At 52.7% G+C, this 20,355-nt stretch overlaps 1 protein-coding gene across 1 annotated transcript; it reads right to left on the minus strand.

Annotated features, from left to right (window-relative positions):
- Positions 1 to 210: 210 nt before the first annotated feature.
- Positions 211 to 18,570, minus strand: LGALS9 (galectin 9; the record flags this gene model as incomplete). Its single annotated transcript, XM_080713193.1, has 11 exons — positions 211 to 357; positions 2,457 to 2,619; positions 2,728 to 2,816; positions 3,269 to 3,310; positions 4,151 to 4,201; positions 4,728 to 4,763; positions 6,565 to 6,651; positions 7,400 to 7,510; positions 9,172 to 9,373; positions 13,436 to 13,527; positions 18,532 to 18,570. 11 exons carry the CDS (start codon positions 18,568 to 18,570, stop codon positions 211 to 213), a joined length of 1,059 nt encoding a protein of 352 aa, XP_080569319.1.
- Positions 18,571 to 20,355: the final 1,785 nt, after the last annotated feature.

The raw sequence follows: 20,355 nt of genomic DNA on the forward strand, positions 1-20,355 counted from the left end.
CCTCTGGAGTGCATAGCTGGACATCCAAGGGCGGTGGGGCTGGGGGTTGGCAGCTCCAGCCCCTTCCTCTGCACAGCTCCACCTGCTCCGAAGCCTGGCGCCTCTCCTCCATGGGAGATCTGGGTGGCGGAGGCTGAGGCAGGGAAGTGGGGTGATGAGGAGACCCTGACAGCCACACACCCCACCTCATCCCAGAGCCAGGGAGCCCACCTATGCCTGTACATGGGTGAGCTGGATGTCACCCGCCACTTCCAGGTTGTTGATGGCCGGCAGGTTCTTCACGCGGTGGTTGTAGTCACACAGGTGGTGCCCGTTCACCACCACCTTGAGGCAGTGGCTCTCACACGTGATCCATACCTGGGCGGGGGAGCCGGGCCATTTGTACCACACCTGGAAGCCCTTCTGCCCTACGCAGGTGGCAGGCCGTGTCTCCTCCCCCCTGTCCTGCTTCAGTCCTTCCCGAGCCCACAGCCGCCTCCTAGCCACGCTGATGATCCGTGCCAGGACATGCGCATGCGCTCAGCCTCCGCTGCTCCGTGCTGGGACGCTGTGCCCGCCCTGCGCGCCTTCCCCCTGCCCTAACTGCGAACCCCCTCCAGGATCCCACTCCCGCCTTCTGACTCTCCCTGTTGGCCAACTGCCTCCTCAGCCACATCCCTCATCCCACCCCGCTCGCCAGCTGGACGCTAAGCCATTGTGGACAGGAGCGCTGGCTTGGGCCTCTGTCCTCAGCGCTCCACACCCAGCCTCCTGCACGCCTGCTGCGGCCCTCAGACTCATCTCTTCCGGCCCGAGGAATCCACCAGGAGGCAGTCAGGGCCCAAATGTTAAAACATCATCACCCCGTGGCCATGGCTAACACAAAGCTCCTACTGTGTGCAGGGCACTGTCCTAGACCCACATTATTATTATGAGTCCCACTTTGCAGATGAGTAAACTGAGGCACAGAGCAGTGAGACCACGTAATCACCCAGGGTCACCCAAGGTCACACAGCTGTCTTTAAATCAAATGACTGTTCCCCCACTTGGAAGACCCCAAGGGCTTCTCATATCCAAAGCTCCTTTCAGCTGAGCATGGTGGCGCACACCTGCAATCCCAGTACTGGGAGGCTGAGACGGGAGGACTGCAGGTTGGAGGACAGCCTCGGCGATTTAGTGAGGTTCTCATCCACTTAGTGAGACCCTATTTCAAAAATAAAAACTAAAATAGGGCTGAGAGTATAGCTCAGACATAGAATGCCTCTAGGTTCAACCCCCAGTGCCAAAAATCAAATAAAACCTCCTTTCATGGCTCACAAATCCCTACACCAGTCATTTTTCAACCCTGAGTATTAATCATGTAGGGTGTATCTTTAAAATATGGATGGTTGGGCCGGGCGTGGTGGCGCACGCTTGTAATCCCCGCGCTTGGGAGGCAGAGACAGGAGGATCGCACAGGTTCGAAGCCAGCCGCGCACGCTGGCTTAGGAGACCCTGTTTCCAAATAAAAATGTAAAAATAGGTCTGGGAGTGTAGCCCGGAGATAGAAGGGCTTCCAGGAACCCCAGTACCACCAAAATAAAATAAAATAAAATAAAATAAAATAAGGATGGCTGCCCTGGCCTGGGGGAGCCAGGCATTAAGTTTTCCTTCTTAAGGGCTCTGGGTGATTTGAATGTTAGTCAGATAGAGGAGGCCTGCTCTGGGGAATCAGGCCGCCAGATCCACCCCCCCACCCTGCCCTCCACCCTGCAGCCCCCACGCCCTGCTCCAGATGGCCTGCCCGCCTCTGCTCTGGGCTCCATTCCTGGCTCCCAGGCTCCCTCCTCACAGCGCTCTGTTTGGCACAGGAACCGTCCTTATCTTCAATGAGCTGTTCATGCCTTCGACTCCTCGCTCCCCCCTCACCTAAACTGTACACTCTGAGGGGCAGGATTTTATCCGTCTGCTTTGCAGGCACACCCCAGCACGCGGGGGAGCTTCCTGCACAGAGCACATCCCTGCATGATCTAGTGGATAAATCAATGGCGTCCCATCCTTGGATTCCATCTGGCACAAACTGGCTGAGACCTCGGTAAGTAACCTGTCCCGAGTGTGTTTGTATTGTTTTGTTTGTTTTGTAATACTAGAGATTGAACCCAGGGACATTCTACCTCCAAGCTACACCACACCCCCAGACTTGTTATTTTGAAACAGAGTCTCACTCACTAGGCTGCTGAAAGTCTGGCCAAGTCTGGCTAAGATCTTGATCCTGCTCCCAAGTATTGGGATTAGAGGCATGCCCAGCTTGTTTGCTCTTATGTAAAAAGAAGATGCTAATACTGGCTTCAGGAAATAATAGTCATAAATAATAACTCATTGAACATGCTCTCTTCTTTGGGGTGCGGCCCCATCCTATTCTAGGTACCACAGACCTCCTCCAGCCCTCCTCCTCTTGCGCCCGGGGGCCCTCTGAGCTCCAGGTCGCAGCACCTTACCAAGAAGTTCTGGCCCCGGGTGAAGGGCATTTTCCCGGGTAGTCTTCGTTCCTCAATCCCCCAAGAGCTGCTGATCTGGGTGTTGCGGACCACAGTATTCTCATCAAAGCGGGGGTTCAGGTGGAAGGCGATGTCACTCCCAGAGCGCAGATTGATGTGGAACCTGGGGTGCAGCTCACACTGGCCCCTGTGTTCACGGAGCTCTGATCCCCAGCCCCTCCCTCTCACCCCAGCCTGTCAGGGCCCAGAGAGCCCCGGAGGCCTGTCTTACTGGCGAGCACTTGGCAGGACAGTGCCTGATACGATGATGGACTTGGATGGGTACAGCCCTCCCGTGATGGCGGTGAAGAATGGCACTGGCTGTGGGGAGATGGGGACATGTCAGCCTGCGGCAGGGGATTCTGTGCCACTCCCCCTGGACTGGGGTGTCAGTGAGTCTGGAAGTATCTGCCTGTCCGTGTCCACCTTCCAGGAGGAATCCTATGACACCTCGGCTCAGTAAATGACAAAGGCCAACTTTCCAGGGTTCCCCAGAGTAGCGGGCTTACACTGTTACGACCACCGGAGCTTTAGCCAACACAAAAGGACTCGGGGTGGAAAGGGAGGGCAATAGAATCTGCTCGCACTGAAGGGACCATTTGAAAGTTGAAAGGTCCTTTCAGCCTTTACATGGATACTTAATAAAATTCCAGCTCAACAATGGGCTGCTTTTAATTATGAAAGCTGACAGATGGCCCTCAAGCTGCCCTTCACCCCCCCCCAAAAAAAGCAAATGAAATAAAATTGTCAGCCCTCCCCCAGGGACCACTTACATAGGGTGGGCTGGAGTATGCCATAGGCGGGATTCCAGGATTCTGTGGAAAGATCAGGAAATTCAATGTACAAAGGCACATGCAAACACACACACACACACACACACACACACACACACACACTCTCAGAGGGGACCCACACATTCTAGAGAGGATGCTTCAGGAGAGACAGGGAGACAGGTGTGGGGTCCAGCCCTCGGGTCCCCCCACTGGTCTCCCTGGAACTTCCTGCTATGTTCCTGGACTCCACAGCAGTGGAAAGAGGAAAAGAAGGCTTACAGCACTAGTGACATCACAGGAGCTTATCCCTGGATGCAGGACTAGGAGCCTCACATCCAGGAGATGGAGCCACCATACGCCCCTCTCCCTGCTGGTGTTCTGGAATCTCTACCATCCCAGGGAGAGCTGTTTGGTTTCTGTTTGTTTTGCAGGACTGGGACTGAACCCAGGGACATTCTACCTCCAAACCACACACCCCCTGGTCCTATTTTATTTTTATTTTGAAACAGGGAAGACCTCTCTTATCAAGAGCTAAGAGGCTGAAGCTGTCCTCGCCTTGGGATTACAAGCATGTGCCACCATGCCCAATTCCCCCGGCCCCTTTTTATTTTTTAATTTGAAACAGAGTCTTGCTAGGTTGCTGAGGCTATCCTGTGATCCTCCTGTCTCAACCTTCTAAGTACTGGGATTACAGGCGTGTCCCACCAAGTCCTGCCCAAGAAGAGTTTTAGCCATGCATCTCCTGAGCAGAGGGCTCAGCCCCACCCTCCCCACCCTCCCTGCTAAATCACTGTCTTCCCATCCCTGGGACTCTAGGGAGTTCTGTTCCTGCTGAAGAGGGAAGCCATGGGGCTGTGAGCTGGAAAGAATGTTTAGACTTACAGGGAACATCTGTCCAGGGGCGCTGTGCATGGTGTGGATGACCGTTTGAGTCTGGAAAAAAGAAACTAAGTTTTAACCAGCTCTTGCCAGCTGTAAAGACCACTACCTGCCATGAGAGGGCAAAGAGGGCACCATTTGGCACCCCCCCGGGCTGTTACCAGCCCTTGGGCCCACCAACGAGGGTCGGGGTGGCATTTTCTCCCTCCAGAATGAGGCTGGAGATCCAGAGAAGAAAGATAGTTGCACCACCTGTGGCCTCTGGGGCATCCTTCTTAGGGAAATTTCCCCCCGGGCAGCCTCATTCTGCAGGTGGGTTGGTGGATGCCCACCCAGAAGAACGGCAGGGCTTGAGCAAACAAGTGGCCATCAGGTTGCTTCCTGTCTCACCAGGACCAGTGGGCGGGGCCGCAGCCCCTCCCTCCCACCCCCGGAGGCTGGGCAGGTGGTCCACGTGGGGCTGCTCTCAGCCACCCTCACCTCCCTCCCCCTGGGAGACTCCAATGCCTGGCTACGCCTTCTCTTAGCCCACAGGAGGAACCTAAACGAAGAGGACCAGCAGAGGGAGTGAGACACTTACAACAGGAGCCGGGCTGGCGGGCCAAATGACGGGAGGCTGAAACGGACGAGATGTCTTTGAGAATGACTGTTGTGGCCACTTCTACGTAGGTCAGGCAGTGCGCCTTCCTCCTGAGCAACCCTTCCTTCCCACAGCACCCACATTCTCTCCCCACACGCACGAGCAAGTCAGGGTTGGAGAGGAGGTCTCCCTCGGCTTCCTGAGAGAGATGGGTCGAACAGACCGTACCCCCAGACACAAGAAAACTCCTTCTGGTGCCCTATCTCCGCCCATCAGGTGCAAGTTGGCATTTACCTAAGGCTGCTGTGCTGCGCACTGGGCTTTGGGGCTTCCCCGGGGGGAGGCATCCTTGGCTTCTGTTTCACTGGTGAGGTCACAAGGCTCAGAAAGGCCAAGCAGCTTGCCCAGGCTGGCCCAGCAAGCAGATGAAGAAATCCAAAATGGCATGTCTGGGTTGCTTCCTATTCTCCCTGGCTCAGCCTTCATTTATTGAGTCCCTACTTCGTGCCAGGCACTGTACAAGATGCTGGGAAGGCACAAACAAGTGAGCCCCATGCCAGGGCTCGCGGGCACAGGGAAGGTGGCAGTGGAGTGACAGGGACAGACACTTAAGCACAATTATAACAGACACAGTGACCGGCATGGCACAGATACGTACAAAGCCCACGGGGAAGAGAGGGGGAGTCGAGGAATCTCCCAGACAGGGAAACTCTCCAGAGCAGTGACATGTAAGCAGAGAACCACACGTCTGCTAGAATTAGAAGTGTGCTGTGGGCAAGGGAGGCTAAGGGAGGCTTCAGCACTAGGGGACAGTGTCTGCAAACACAAGGTGGCCTGCGAGGCCCCCAGTGATGAGTAGAGGCTGGGTGGGCGGGAGGGGGAGGGGAAGGAGCCTGGAGTGGACTGTTATGTCCTGCTGGGGGACTGGACCTAACCCAGAGGGGCTTAGGGCTTTCAGGCGTGTGTGTGTGTGTGCGTGTGTGTGTGTGTGTGCGCGCGCGTGCGTGTGTACATATGAGTGCGTGCACACACATTACTGAAGTTGAACTCAGGGGCATTCTTTTTTGGGGGGAGGTGCTGGGGATTGAACCCATAGGCATTCTACCTTCGAGTTATACATACCCCCAGCCCTATTATTTTTTATTTGGAAATAGGGTCTCGCTAAGTTGCTGAGAGCCTGGATACATTGCTGAGGCTGGCTTCGAACCTCCTGTCTCCGCGTCCCAAGTTAAATCTTGGGGCATTCAATCTCTGAGCTATACCCCAGACTGATTTTTAAAAATTTTTAATTTATTTTTTTATTTGGAAACAGTGTCTTGCTGAAGCTGGCTTCCAACCTATGAAACTCCTGTTACAGCCTCCTAAGTACCGGGGTTACAGGCCTGTACCACCATGCCCAGCATTATTTTCAAACAGGGTCTTGCTAAATTGCTGCAGGCCTCACAAAGTTGATAAGGCTGGCCTCAAAGCTGTGATCCTTGTGTCTCTGCCTCCCAAGTACTGAGATTACAGGTGTGTGATACACACCTGGCAGCTTTCAGGATTCATAAGCAAGGAGGGGATGGGATGGGGTGTGCTAGAAGGTCACCGTGCCGTGGTGAGGAGGCACTGACTCCAGTTGTCACCGTGAGGAGTCTCTGTGGCCTGGAACAAGACCGTGGCTTCAGGAAGGGAGCCGTGTGGGGCACAGGAGGATGTTAGGAAGAGGGGAGGAGCGACTCTCAGGTCCTGGCTCTGGGTGCCTCAAGATGCAGACAGGGAACCCTGGGGTGGGCGGCGGCCTGCTCACCGCTCAGCCTCCCAGCTCAGCCTCCCAGGGCCTCTGCATTTAACTCACCTTGGGTTTGCGCCCCCGGGGCTTCGGCGGGAAATGGACAGGCTGGGAGAAGTGCACCGTGGGGAAGGCAGGCTGAACCGGGGATTTCTGTTAAAACAAAAGGCACCATGGATGTCGTGGGTGTCCAAGGCATTCCAAGGAAGCGCAGAAGGCAGGGGAGCAGAGCGAGGCTGGCCAGGACCCTGGGGAAGGAGGCGGGCAGGCGAGGAAGGGCAGGGCTGCAGTCTCCCTCCATCTCCCCGTCTCTCTCTACCAGCGCGGGGGTGGGGGGGGCTGACAGACTGAGAGATGAGGCCCAAAGGAAGCGGAGCTCCTGTTTATTGACTACCTACTATGTGCCCAACATAGCCCAATCTTCCCAAGTTGAAAAAATATAAAACAGAGAGGGTCAGTCAAACACCCTGGCATGAACCTCGGTTTCGGACCTAGGACACACATCATCACAGACCTAGGCGTCAGCTCAGTGGCGGTCGCCGCCCCTGCTGCAGATGCGGAAACAGAGCCTGGGGAGGGAAAGTCGCCCTCTAACATCCCACAGACCGTGAGGATGGCAAGCGCTGGGAATTTGTACCCGACTCTTTTGGTTCCAAAGCTTGGGCTCTTTCTGGAACCACGAGGGGTAACTGAGGGGTCTGGGAGACCAAGGCTGTATTCTGGACAGAGACAGCAGCACAAGGAGAGGCAGAATGACAGAGGAGAGGGGAGGACATGGCAGGCGGTGTGGCCCCAGAGCCGCCTGGGGAGATGGGTGGCTACCCCAGGGCCCCACCTGACGGGGCCTGGGCACAGCCAGGCTGGGCCTACACCCCCACCTGGGCCAGGTGTTCCGTCTGACCTGGAAGTTGATGTAGGACAGCTGCAGGGGGCCCGAGACAGAGATGTTGTCCACCAGGTGGAAGGGCACGCGGTGTTCGTACTGCACGAAGAAGCTCTTGTTCACCATCACCTGCCCAATGCGAGCACACTCAGGGGGCCGCCCAGGCCAGGGCGGGCAGCACCCCACCGCCTGGAGCCTGGCTCCTGGAAATGAAGACCGGAGCCTGACTTCCGCCCCCACCCTGTGGGAGGGGTCCAACTGTGCCAGCGACGGGACGGCGTGGTCAAAGCGCACCCAGCCCAACCTCCGCAGGATTGCAGTGACGGCTGGGGCTGCTGGTTCTCATAGCTGACTGCTATCTCCATAGGTCTATTTTAAAATATAGTTCACCTTTAAAGGCAGGGGAAGCAGACAAGCAACCTGGCAGCATATCTAGTTCTTATTTTTATAGTAAAAGTAGCAACAGGTACAGCTGTGGATGAGGACAAATGCATGTCAGGGGACTACACAGCCATGGTGGTGGCGACGCGGGAGACAGCCTGGAGGGCAGTGGTCGTGTGGTCTGCGTCGTGGTGTTGCTCTGGCCTGATCTCAGTGAATGTTGCTATTATTATTATTGGTGGTGGTACTGGGGTTCCTGGGAGCCCTTCTACCTCCGGGCTACACTCCCAGACCTATTTTATATTTTTATTTGGAAACAGGGTCTCTTAAACCAGTGAAGCCGGCTTCGAACCTGCGTGATCCTCCTGTCTCCGCCTCCCAAGTGCGGGGATTACAAGCATGCGCCACCACGCCCGGATTATTATTATTATTATTAGTAGTAGTAGTAGTAGTAGTAGTAGTAGTAGTACTAGGGATGGAACCCAGCGGCATTCTATATCTGATCTATACCCCCAGCCCTATTTTTTATCCTTATTTATTTATTTATTTATTTTGTGGTACTGGGGATGGAACCTGGGGCATTCTACCTCCGAGCTACATCCCAGGCCCTATTTTTTATTCTTCTTTTTTTTTTTTTTTTGTCTGTGTGTGTGGGGTCTGGAGATGGAACCCAGGGGCATTTGACCTCCAAGCTACACCCTCTGCTCTATTTTTTATTCTTTATTTTGTAACAGGGCCTCACTAAATAGCTGAGGCTGTCCAGAAACCGTGATCCTCTGGCCTCAGGCTCCCAAATGCTGGGATTACAAGTTGTGCGCCACCACGCCCAGCTAGTCTTATTTTTTTGAAATAGGGTCTCACTGAGTTGCAAAGAGCCTCACTAAGTAGCTGAAGCTGTCTGCGAACCATGATCCTCTGATCTCTGCCTCCCGAATGCTGGTATTAGAAGTGTGTGCCACCACGCCTGGCTTTATTCTTTATTTTGAAACAGGGTCGCACTAAGTTGCAGAGGTCTCACTAAGTAGCTGAAGCTGTCCGCGAACCTTCGATCCTCCTACTGGGATTACAAATGTGCACCACCACACCTAGCTACTACTACTACTACTACTACTACTACTATTATTATTATTATTATTATTATTATTATTAAAGTGTTCTTTTTCTTTTCTTTTGCTGAATATGGAATCCAGGGGTATTCTACCTCTGAGCTACACCCCTGACCCTATTTTATTTTAATTTTGACAGGATCTCACTAAGTTGCTGAGAGTATCATTAAGTTGCCGAGGCTGTCCTTGAACCTGCCACCCTACTGTCTCAGCCTATTCTACCCTGCTCCCCTGGTTTGAATGTGATTATCTAAAGGCCTGGGGGGTGGGGGGCGGGGGGGCTGAGCTGGGATTCCTGCTTACCTGGAAAGCCGACCTCTGCACCAGGAAGCAGAGTTCAAAGGGCATCCCCTGCTGAAAGGGCATCTGCTTCTTCCTCTCCTCGGGCCCCCAGCATCCTCTCTGCTTCGTGTTGCAAACCACATACCCTCCGTCTTCAAACCGAGGGTTGAAGTGGAGGGCGATGTCGTTCTCACTAAAGCCAGTCTTCAGGTTCACAACAAACCTGCACAGGGGGAAGCCAGTCGGTCTCCTGTGGCGGGGTTTACTGCCTGGGACAGAGCGGTCCACCCGGCCCCTTTCTCTTCCTTGCATGGAGGCCGAGTGGCGAGGCAAATTTGCCAGCATCCTTCTCCCTCATCTAATTTGGACTCTATGTGTTTTTGTGTAATCATTGCATTTTGACCCCACGATGTGATTTTCCAAGAAAATAAGTAGAGAAATGAGTAGGCAATGTGCTAGCATTAGCAACAAGAATCATAAGTCCTGGAAGCCAATTATAAATTGATATTGAAGATGGAAGTCATTAGGCATGTCTAGAAGGGAGAGCCTTTAGTACTAAGTGCACATTTATTAGAAACAGAGATGTTAGAAGCCACACCTGCTCAAGTGGAAAATAAGAGAACAAATTTAAAGATCAAGTGAAACTGGCCAGGCTCGGTGGTGCATGCCTATAATCCCAGTACCTGGGAGGCTGAGATAGGAGGATCCCAGATTCGCAGCCAGCTTCAGTTAACTTAGCAAGACTCTCAGTAACCTAGCAAACCTGTTTCCAAATAACAAATAAAATAAGGCTGGGGTGTAGCTCAGAGGTAGAATGCCCCTGAGTTCAATCCCCAGTACCACAAAAACAAAAATAAAAATAAAGATCATGTAAAACTGGCCAGGCTCAGTGGCTCATGCCATTAATCTTGGGAGATTGAGACTGGAGTATTGCAGGTTCAAGGCCAGTCCTGGGAACTTGGTGAGATCCTCGGCAACTTAGCAAGACCCTGCTTCAAAATAAAAATTAAAAAGGCTGTAGCTCAAAGACAGAATGCCTCTGGGTTCAATTCCCACTAACCATTTCCCCCCCCCCAAAAAACACACAAATCATGTGAAATGAATGGGCATATACCTACAAAGACGATATGCCTTCTAACGGGAAGGAAGAGAATACCTATGAGCTCTCCAGGCATGCGAGCTCTGACTGCGTGTCTGGCCCTTGGATGTTGGCCTGTATTTGGGGAAACACATGATGTGAAGAAGTGACAGCTCTCAGGTCAGGTGAGCCTGGACTCGGACCCAGCTCTGCACTGTCTGTCCCTTGGCACAGCCCCTGAGCCACCCCACCTCCAGGTGCCAGCAAAGAGCAAGACAAAGTGGGGTCCTGTTCAGGAAGCCCCCCCACTCAAGCAAATGTTCCCCGCCTCTCCTCCTCGGAGGAAGCTCCTTGCCATGAAACTTCGTTGCATCTAAGATGAACACTTACACCCAAAGAACCTTCTGAGGAGCCTGGCTCACAAAGGGGGCTTAATAAACATGTGCTCGGCCAGGCGTGATGGCGCACACCTGTAATCCCAGCTACTCAGGAAGCTGAAGCAGGAGGATCACAAGGAGGCCAGCCTCAGAATTTAGCAACACTCTAAGCAACCTAGTGAGACCCTGTTTCCAAACAAAAAATAAAAAGGCTAAGGGCATAGCTTAGTGGCGAAGGACCACTGAGTTCAATCCCTAGTACAGCAAAAATAAATAAATATTGAAGCTGGTTGTGGTGGTGCATGCTTGTAATCCCAGTACTTGGGATCGCAGATTTGAAGCCAGTCTCAGCAACTCAGTGAGGCTTGCATCAACTTAGCAAGACCCTATTTCAAAATAAAGAATAAGAGCCAGGCGTAGTGGTGCATGCTTGTAATCCCAGCATTCGGGAACCTGAGACCAGAGGATCGTGGTTTGCGGACAGCCTCAGCTACTTAGTGAGGCCCTCTGCAACTCAGTGAGACCCTGTTTCAAAATAAAGAATTAAAAATAGGGCAGGGGGTGTAGCTCGGAGGTCAAATGCCACTGGGTTCCACCCCAGGCCCTCAAAAAACTAAAAATAAAAAATAAAAATAAATAAATAAATAATAAGCCAGGCGTGGTGGTACACACTTGTAATCCCAGTACTTGGAAGGCTGAGATAGGAGGATCTAGGTTCAAAGCCAGCTATAGCTGCTTAAGTGAGGCCCTCTGCAACTTAGTGATACCCTGTTTCAAAATAAGGAATAAAGAATAAGGCTGGGGGTATAGCTTGGAGGTAGAATACCCCTGGGTTCAATCTCCAGTACCACCAAAAAAATAAATAGCCAGGCATGGTGGCACATGCTTGTAATCCCAGTATTTAGGAGGCTGAGACAGAAGGATTGAGGTTCATGGACAGCCTCAGCTACTACTTAGTGAGGCCTTTTGCAACTCAGTGAGACCCTGTTTCAAAATAAAGAATAAAAATAGGGCTGGGAAGCAGGGTGTGATGGTGCATACTTGTAATCCCAGCATTCGGGAGGCTGAGATGGGAGGATCATGGTTCGCGAACAGCCTCAGCTACTCAGTGAGGCCCTCTACAACTTAGTGAGAACCTGTTTCAAAATAAAGAATAAAAAATAGGGCAGGGAGTGTAGCTTGGATGTTGAATGCCTCTGGGTTCCATCGCCAGACCCGCAAAAAAAAAAAAAAAAAAAAAAAAAAATTGGGCTGTGGGTGTGGCTCAGAGGTAGAATGCCCCTGGGTTCCATCCCCAGTAACGCAAATAATAATAATAATAATAATAATAATAATAATAATAATAATATAGAGAAATAGGGCTGGGGCTGTAGCTCAGAGATTGAATGCCCCTGAGTTCAATCCCCAATACAACTAAATAAATACATAAGTTAATTAATTAATTAATTAGATGTCTGCTCTGCTCCCCCTACCCCAGGCTATCTCACATGAACCCTAAGTTAGTTCCAGTCTCAGGTTGTCCTCCCAGGTGTCTGTCCAGCCTGGCCTTCCCTGAACTCCTCAGGAGCATGGTTCATGCCTGCTTTATTGGGTCTCTCTGGTCCCCCAGCCCCACACACAGAAATTCAAGATGGGGCCTTCTCTTTCCATCTTCTGTATCCTCCACAAGACAGTGTCCCTGGGTGGGGAGGGGGCAACCATGATAGACATTATATTAAGTCCCTATAGATCCCTTTCACCCTGCTGGAGGAGGACACATTCTGGAACATTCTGGCCAGCAGAGCACTGATGCCATCCCTGTGGCCCGGGACATAGCCGGCATCCCGGCTGGCCCTGTCTGCGGGAGCCAGGAGGAACCGCCAGAGCCTCCGTCTCTCCTTCCTGGAGAGCCTAGGACCTGAAGTCTCTCTGGACGCAGGTCCCTCTTGGTGGCTTCCTTCCTGTGCTTTGAGAATCCCTGCTCCAGGGTGGGCACCCTCTGTGTGAGGCTCTAGTAGGCAGGCCGGAGAGGAAGGTCCTCCAGGTGCGAGAGTGGGGGGTGGAGGCTCAGGGGCCGCCCTGAGTCCCCAGATGAGAGCCTTCTGGGAGTCTCTCGAGGCCCCACAAGGCTCTCCAACAGGTCCCAAAGCCAGCGTGGCCATGTCCCCCTCCCCTGGGTGGATGGCAATGGTGGGAGAAGTTTGGGCTGGAGCCTCTGAGTGGCATGAAGGGGATCCAGGAGTCCCCATGCCACATATAGAGTGACCACAAGGCCCCTGGCATTAATGCCAACAGCTTTGAGTCTGGAAGGCACCATGGCCTCCAGCAGGCAGCTGCTGTGTAGACCCCAGCCAAACAACCCAGGACAGGCTCAGCCGAGGCCGCTGGGCCTGAGTGAGGGCAGAGCCCTCTCCCTCCAGAGAGGCCATGGGCTCCTCCCTGTCTCCAGACAGCCCCCTTCCCTCCCGAGGGGGCGGGACAGTGCTGATGCTGGATTCTGGTTGACTTTGTATTTTCCAGAAAAGACCTTAAAACTGAAAGAGACCAAATTACCTTTGACGGGAACTCTAAATATTTCCATGTCTACAAAACCAGGGCCCCAGGTAGAGGGGAGCTGCTGTGGGAAGTAAACTGAGTTGTTTTACCACCTCTGTGTCTTGGCAAGTCAGGTTCAACCCTGAGACGCTGAGACCCCGCTCTGCTCTGGGCCTGTTCACCCTGAGTCTATGCTGATGCTGTGGCTGGATGCTGAGGGGCCCAGAGGTGCAGCGCGCTAGGGGCTGTTCAGGCCCACCGCCCCACAGCTGCTAAGGAACGAAGCTGGAGAGAAATGACAATGCCATCCGTATACCTGTTGGCGCTGGAGAAAAGAACAGATCCCTGGACAGTGATCTGGAGTCCCTCCTGGAGACCTCCGTGAATTGTTCCAGTAAAGGGGACGGCCTGCAGGGAGAAGATGTGGGGACGTCAGTTGGTTGGCACAGCCACTCTGTGCCAGGACCTGGGGTGGGGTGCGGCCATCAGCTGGACAGAGCCGGCCCCAGCCGCACAGGCCTGAAGGTCCCGTGCACATGCAGAAGCAAGCTGGCAGTGAGGGTGTGCCGGGCAGTCGGGAGGAAGTGACCGAGCATCGGCTAGAGGAGGGCCTTCAGGCACGGATGCTGGATAGTGTGTGTGTGGGGTGCTGCCAGACCCAGGCTGTGCTCCCAATAAAGGCCCCGGGTCCTGCCTAGTCACGGGAGGCCCACAGAATTCTGAACTATTCTGAAGGCCAAGAGGAAGGGCCCCGCACCACCACCACATAACAATGGCACCCTTGACCTCTGCCTTTGTGGCCACCTCAAGCAGATCCTCTCCCCAGAGGCCCGCTGTGGGCAAGGCAGCCCCCTCTCCACTCCTGAGTCCGGGCCTCTTTCTTCCCTCCAGCCCTCAGCAGCCTCTGGAGCCTGGTGTAGTGCTTTCCCCGTCCCAGGCCCGTGGCAGGTGGCAGATACCCGGCCTGCAAATCCCCTTCCCAAGCCTGCTTAAAGGATCAGAGAAGCCTGGCGTGATGGTGCACACCTCTAACCCCAGTACGTGAGAGGCTGAGACAGGAGGATCGCAGATTCAAGATCAGTCTCGGCAACATGTAGTAAGACCCTGTTTTCAAAGAAAAACATCAAAATGGTTAGGGGTGTAGCTAGGAGGTAGAATTCCCTTGGGTTCAATCCCCAGCACCACCACCACCACCACAAAAAAAAAAAAAAAAAAAAAAAAAAGGAGCAAGGGCTACTGCTCATTTCTGAGTTCATTACTGAGTGGCCTTGGGAAGTCTCTCTTTCCCTCAATCATCTCAACTGTAAAATAGAGATAATCCCTCCCCAACCAACTTTTATTTGATGACTGAGAGAAGTCTGCAGAAGAGATTTTGGCAAATGCCTCTCTACCCACCCTGCTTTAGCACAGGTGTACACCACCACAGCCTGCTCACTTCAGCATTATGAAAGCAAAGTATTAGAAAGAGCCTAAAAGAGCCGCACGCTTGTAATCCCAGTCCTTCGGAGGCTGAGACAGGAGGATCGCAGGTTCTTAGCCAGCACCTCAGCTACTTAGTGAGACCCTCTGCAACTTAGTGAGACCCTGTTTCAAAAAAAAAAAAAAAAGAAAATAGAGCTGGGGATGTGGATTGGAGTTTGAATGCCCCTGGGTACAATCCCCAACACCACACACACACACAAAGGGAAAGAGCCTAAAAGCCTACCAATAGGAAAAAAGATGAAATAAATTACACTATTTCCATACAATAGATTCAACTAGCCTCAGAAACGGAAGGCGTTAGGGACTCTGAGCACTAATATGGCATGAAGTCATGTATATAAAAAATGGGCAGGGAGGCTATATACAGGCATTTACTTATTTATAGATAAACTATTTCTGGAGGGACTGTGATGGCAATGGTTATCAAGTTAACAAAGAAAGTGCTGTGGGCTGGGTGGCCCTTCCTCATCCCACCCCAGAGGAACCCAGCTCTACCCCCAACCTGTGAGTACGTGGAAATGCCTGGATTGTCAGGTGGGCCTGATGTAATCACAAGAGTCCTTATAGGAGGGAAGAAGGCAGGCAGCGTCAGATGTAGGGGATGTGAAAACAGGAGCCAGAGTTGCTGACTTTTTATTTATTTATTTATTTATTTATTTATTTATTTTCTTTTTTTGCGGGTCTGGGGATGGAATCCAGGGGCATTCAACCTCCGAGGTATACCCCCAGCCCTATTTTTTATTCTTTTTCTAAATTTTAAAATATTTTAAAATTTATTTAATATATTTAATGTTATATATTAATATGTCAGGTTTAACATTAATATATTTAATTATATTTTTAAAAATATATCTTAATATATTTTTTAACTGAGAAATGATACTTTTTCTCATCTCAGAAATGTACCTTTATCCCTTCCCAAGTGCCTCAGCGGTTAGTGGTATGTAAAAGACCCCGGATGCAGGATGCGCACCTGCCAAACCCCCACATGACTGGCCAGCTGGAAGTATCACTTCTTCCGGGGGATCCTGATAGGACGCTCCATTAACTGCAGTGCCCTTCTGCAGGAAACTCCCTCTGGGGTCACCCTGCTCTGTGAAAACAGTCCCTGGAAGCCACCCAGCCACTGTAGGGGACACGCGAGCCAGAGAGAGAGGAGAGAGAGGCGAGAGGACAGAGCAGAGGAAGATGAAAGTCTTTTATTCTTTATTTTGAAACAGGGTCTCACAGAGTTGCAGAGGGCCTCACTAAGTAGCTGAGGCTGTCCGCGAACCGTGATCCTCCCGTCCCAGCCTCCCAAATGCTGGGATTACAAGCGTGCGCCACCACACCAGGCTTGGCTTTTTATTTTATTATCATTTTTATTTTTATTTTTTTGTGTGTGGTGTTTGGGATGGAACCCGGGCCCTTGCGCATGCTAGGCAAGCACTCTACCACTGAGCTACACCCCCAGCCTTTCAGTCCTTTTATTTTGGACTCCTGACTTCTAGAACTGTAAGAGAACAAATGGTTGTTTTAAGCCCGGCAGAAAAGACCAAAGGTGCTGTGGACTCGGGACCTGTGTGTTGGTGGGAGGTCCTGGCAGAAGCCAGTGAAACCCACCTGTGACCTGCCTCGCCGGAGGGCGGCGCCTGTGCTGGGTTTAAGGCCCAGGGCCTTGGCTCCCTTCCCAGCTCCCGGTGCTAGTATTCTGACACTGGGCAAGTCACTCCATCGATCAGGGCCCCAGCCCCTCCTAGGGTCAGTGGGATGAGAATGCCAGCCAGGTGTGGTCTGGAGGAGACAGATGGCTGAGAGCCACGTGGAGAGCCCTGCCTCGGCTCCGCCTTGGCCACGCAGCTTTGCTGAGGACTAGTAAACTTTTCCATGAGGTCAGAACCTGCCCGCTGCTCCTGGTTGCGCCTCCACCTGGGGCCTTCCCCTCCTTCCTATCTGCAATTCCAGAAAGCAGGGCTGGGCCTTGTCGGCCAGAGCGTGGGTGGCCTACTGCTGGTGGCAGTGGTGCCGGAGGACACCAAGTCCGGGCACCAGCAGTGGGACTGCCCACTGCACCTGGCCAAGGCTGCCCGCCAGGAGGAGGCCCGGCCTCGCCGGATGTCCCAAGGCCCTGCAGGCGGCCAGCGGCTCCATGTCATCTCCCTTGTCCTCGTGAGAACCTCCAGCATTGTTAGTGCCCACTTTATAGACAAGGAAACCCAAGCACAAGGAAGTCCAACAACTGGCCCAAAGCCACGCAGCTGGTCCGAGAAGTGGCGGGATTTGAACCTCGGAACTCCTGCTTTCAGCCACCACACAGGCTGCCTTGGGACGAGGCACAGAACCTACTTGCTCCTGGGTCACAGACAGGCCCATCCTGACCAGAGCTCCAGCCTCCTTCCTGATCCCAGAGGAGACAGGCTCAGCAGAGGGTGCCCGACTCGGGCCCTCAATTCCTCAGCAGAACGGAAGTCACGCGGCCTCCACGCAGTCAGCATTCCCGAGGAGGTTAGTGAGTCAGCAAGTGAGGCCTGGCCGAGGGACCCTAAAGCCTTTCGTTGTTGTAGTTTCTGGGGATTGAACCCACGGGCACTCTACCTCCAAGATGCACCCCCAGCCCCCCCCCTTTTTTATAATTTGGAAACAGGGTCTGAGTTGCTGAGGGTCTTGCTAAACTGCTGCGGCTGGCCTCCAACCTGTGATCTTCCTGTCTCAGCCTTCCAAGTACTGGGATTAACTCTCTTGCCCATAGGTTCTTCCTTCAGGTTTGAAAATCTTGGCTTCTAAATCCAAATAAAAATGAATCTCCAGAATAATCAAATAATCAAATGCTCATGGGAGACTGGGTGCCCACATGACCTGAAGCTCCCACAGAGGGGCCGGCCAGCCCTTCCCGGAGTCCCCAGCCCCCCTCTGTATCTCCCATCCTGGGAGCCCCCCAGGGTGGCTGAGGGGCACTGGCTACATTGCTAGTTGCTGGAGGATCAGGCTGAGCCCAGGGCCTCTGCCAGAGTGAGCTCAAATGTGAGGCCCCAGCAATGGCCACCCAGGAACTGCCCCGGTCCTAATCTCTGCAGATGCCCCCAACATGCCCATGCTTGTGGATTTCAACTCAGTCCTCGGAAGGTCTTCCCTCTGCCCCCAGACTTCAGATAATACCAGATGCTGCCCCAGCCCTGCAGTGTGCAGGAGATGTTCAAACACATCTGCTCCCTTCCTTGATGCTTGCCTGGCCTTAGGAGGTGGGCTAAGTATTACTGCCTTTTACAGATGTGGAAAGGGAGGCCCAGAGAGGCCAAGGTACCTTGCCTGAGGTCACCCAGCTAGCGAATGGCAAACCTCACAGTCATCCCCAGGGGAGATACTTCAGTTGCTAGGCTCTGTCATTATCCCCAGAAGCCTGCGCATGTCCCCGGCACATACCTGCCACCTTCCAGATGCACTGAGCCTGTCTTCCAGAGCACCTAAGGAGGAACAGGCACCCAGAGGGAGCTCAGAAAGTCTCGCGCCTGCATCCCAGTACTTGGGAGGCTGAGACAGGGGGATCACAGCTTCCTGGCCAGCCTCAGCTACTTGGTGAGGCCCTCTGCAACTTAGCGAGACCCTGTTCCAAAATGATAATAATTAGGGCTGGAGTGTAGCTTGGAGGTAGAATTCCCCTGGGTTCAATCAATCCCCAGTAATGCCGAAGAAGAAGAAGGAGAAGGAGAAGGAGAAGGAGAAAGAGAAGGAGAAGATGATGATGAAAGTCTTTAAGTCTTTGTCAAATGCACGAATTAGGGTGAGTAACCAGGATGACCCCATCCGGACTCTCTGCCCTTCTCATCCCCTTTGAGGATGCCCCCAGCACTGACCACTGCCACCCAGTCATTTCTTCAGAGACACAGACCTGTGCCCCTCACGGTGGCAGCCAGCTCGGCCAGGACCATCCTGGGGCTGCATCTGGAGACTCACCGGGTTCAGGTAACAAGTCTGAGAGCCTGGGAAAGCCATCTCTCCACCACCTCTGTGGCCGCTGCTGCTGTCCACACCAGCTGGGTGTCCTCTGCACAGGAAGGACCTAACAAGGAAATAGAAACCAAAGCAACTTGGCAGTTGTTTAAGGGGAGGAGCTGGAGCGAGTGGAGAGAGATACCAGGGTGGCGGGCTGAGGGTGTGGCTCATGGGTGGAGTGACCTCCCCACTCCACTCCTGTGCTGAGCCCAGAGACCACAACACTCACTTCAGAAGACTCAGAGTGGCAAGGGCTACAGGGTGACGTGTGCATGCCTGCCTCTACCACCTTGCACTCCACTAAGAAGTACGACTACACTGCATCAATAATTTTTGTTGGTGGTGGTGGTACTGGGGTTCCTGGAAACCCTTCTACCTCCAGGCTACACTCCCACACCCATTTTATATATTTTTTTAATTTGGAAACAGGGTCTCTTAAGCCAGCGCGGCTGGCTTCGAACCTGCGCAATCCTCCTGTCTCCGCCTCCCAAGCGCGGGGATTACAACCATGAGCCACCACACCCGGCAAAAATTTTAATTAAATTAAATTAAGAAAAACAAGCCAAGTGTGGTGGTGCACACCTGAACTACCTGAGAATACTTGGGCTCACCAAAAAAAATTTCACCCCTTTAAATTTCTATTCCTTGAATAATAATAGACTTCCGGGAAGATGGCGACTGAGAAAAGCGGGGCTTAAGAGCCCCGCTAACAACAAATCTCCATTACCACAAAATCAGCGCCTTTCATAGCCAGAAAACACCATCACCAGTGAAACAAAAAATCACCAGGCTCCAGAGAGAAAGTGGACTGAGAACAGAGCCACAGAGGAAATACACCGGCCTCGTAGCGGAGGACGTGGCAGATGCAGCAGCAGCGCCATACTGCCGGCGGCACCGGCGAATTCACGGGACGGCTACAGCAAGCCAAGGTGAGCCACTGCGGATAGCCAGGCGGGATTTCTCCACGCAGAGAGCGTCTAAAGCTCCCAGTGGCTGAGCTCAGCACACGCTGCAGGGATTCAGAGTCGAAATCAAAACCAAGAAGAAAACGCCAACCCCATAGCCGAGGGTGTAGCAGCGGCGCCATATTGCCACCGGCGGCAGCAGCACTGAATTCAGCGAGGCCAGTACAGCTACATCTGCGCACTCAAGAACAGTGAGTCAAATTGCGGGCCACAGAGGAGAAATCCCAGTACTGTACTCCCTGGGACTTGACCCAGTGGAGGAGGGGCGGTGGCAGAGATATCACACCATAGGAGAACGTGCAACCTGGCACCCCCCACAGTCTAAAGCAGCCTCTATCGACTCTCTGGGTCGGAGACTCTGTGATAAAACCCAGTAAAGGAGTAGTGGGGTCTGAGATACTACTGACTCGAGATCCAGAACACCTTAAGTGAAGTCATAGTGACCCAAGGGAAGAACCCAGAGAAGGCACAAACTTCCGAAATCATGGGAAAGAGGAATAATACTGGAGCAATAAATGCCCACAACCCCACAACATCAGAACCCGATAAAACTGAAAATCAGAGATTTCTAGAAGATCAAATCAGGAAAATAACTGTAGAAATAATAGAGGTGCTTCGAAAAGAACTCAGAGAGAGCCAAAAAGAGATAAAGGATGCAATTAATGAAGTAAAGGCCTCAATTCAAAGCACAAACAACCGATTAGAACACATGGAGAACAGAATCTCGCTCTTAGAAGATGAGCAATCCAAAAATGAATGCATAGTTTCTAATCTAGAAAAAAATATCCGACAGCAGGAATCTAATATTGAAGAAATATGG

This window comes from Muscardinus avellanarius (assembly GCF_963383645.1).
Source record: "Muscardinus avellanarius genome assembly, chromosome: 16".
In the NCBI taxonomy this organism is placed as follows: Eukaryota; Metazoa; Chordata; class Mammalia; order Rodentia; family Gliridae; genus Muscardinus; species Muscardinus avellanarius.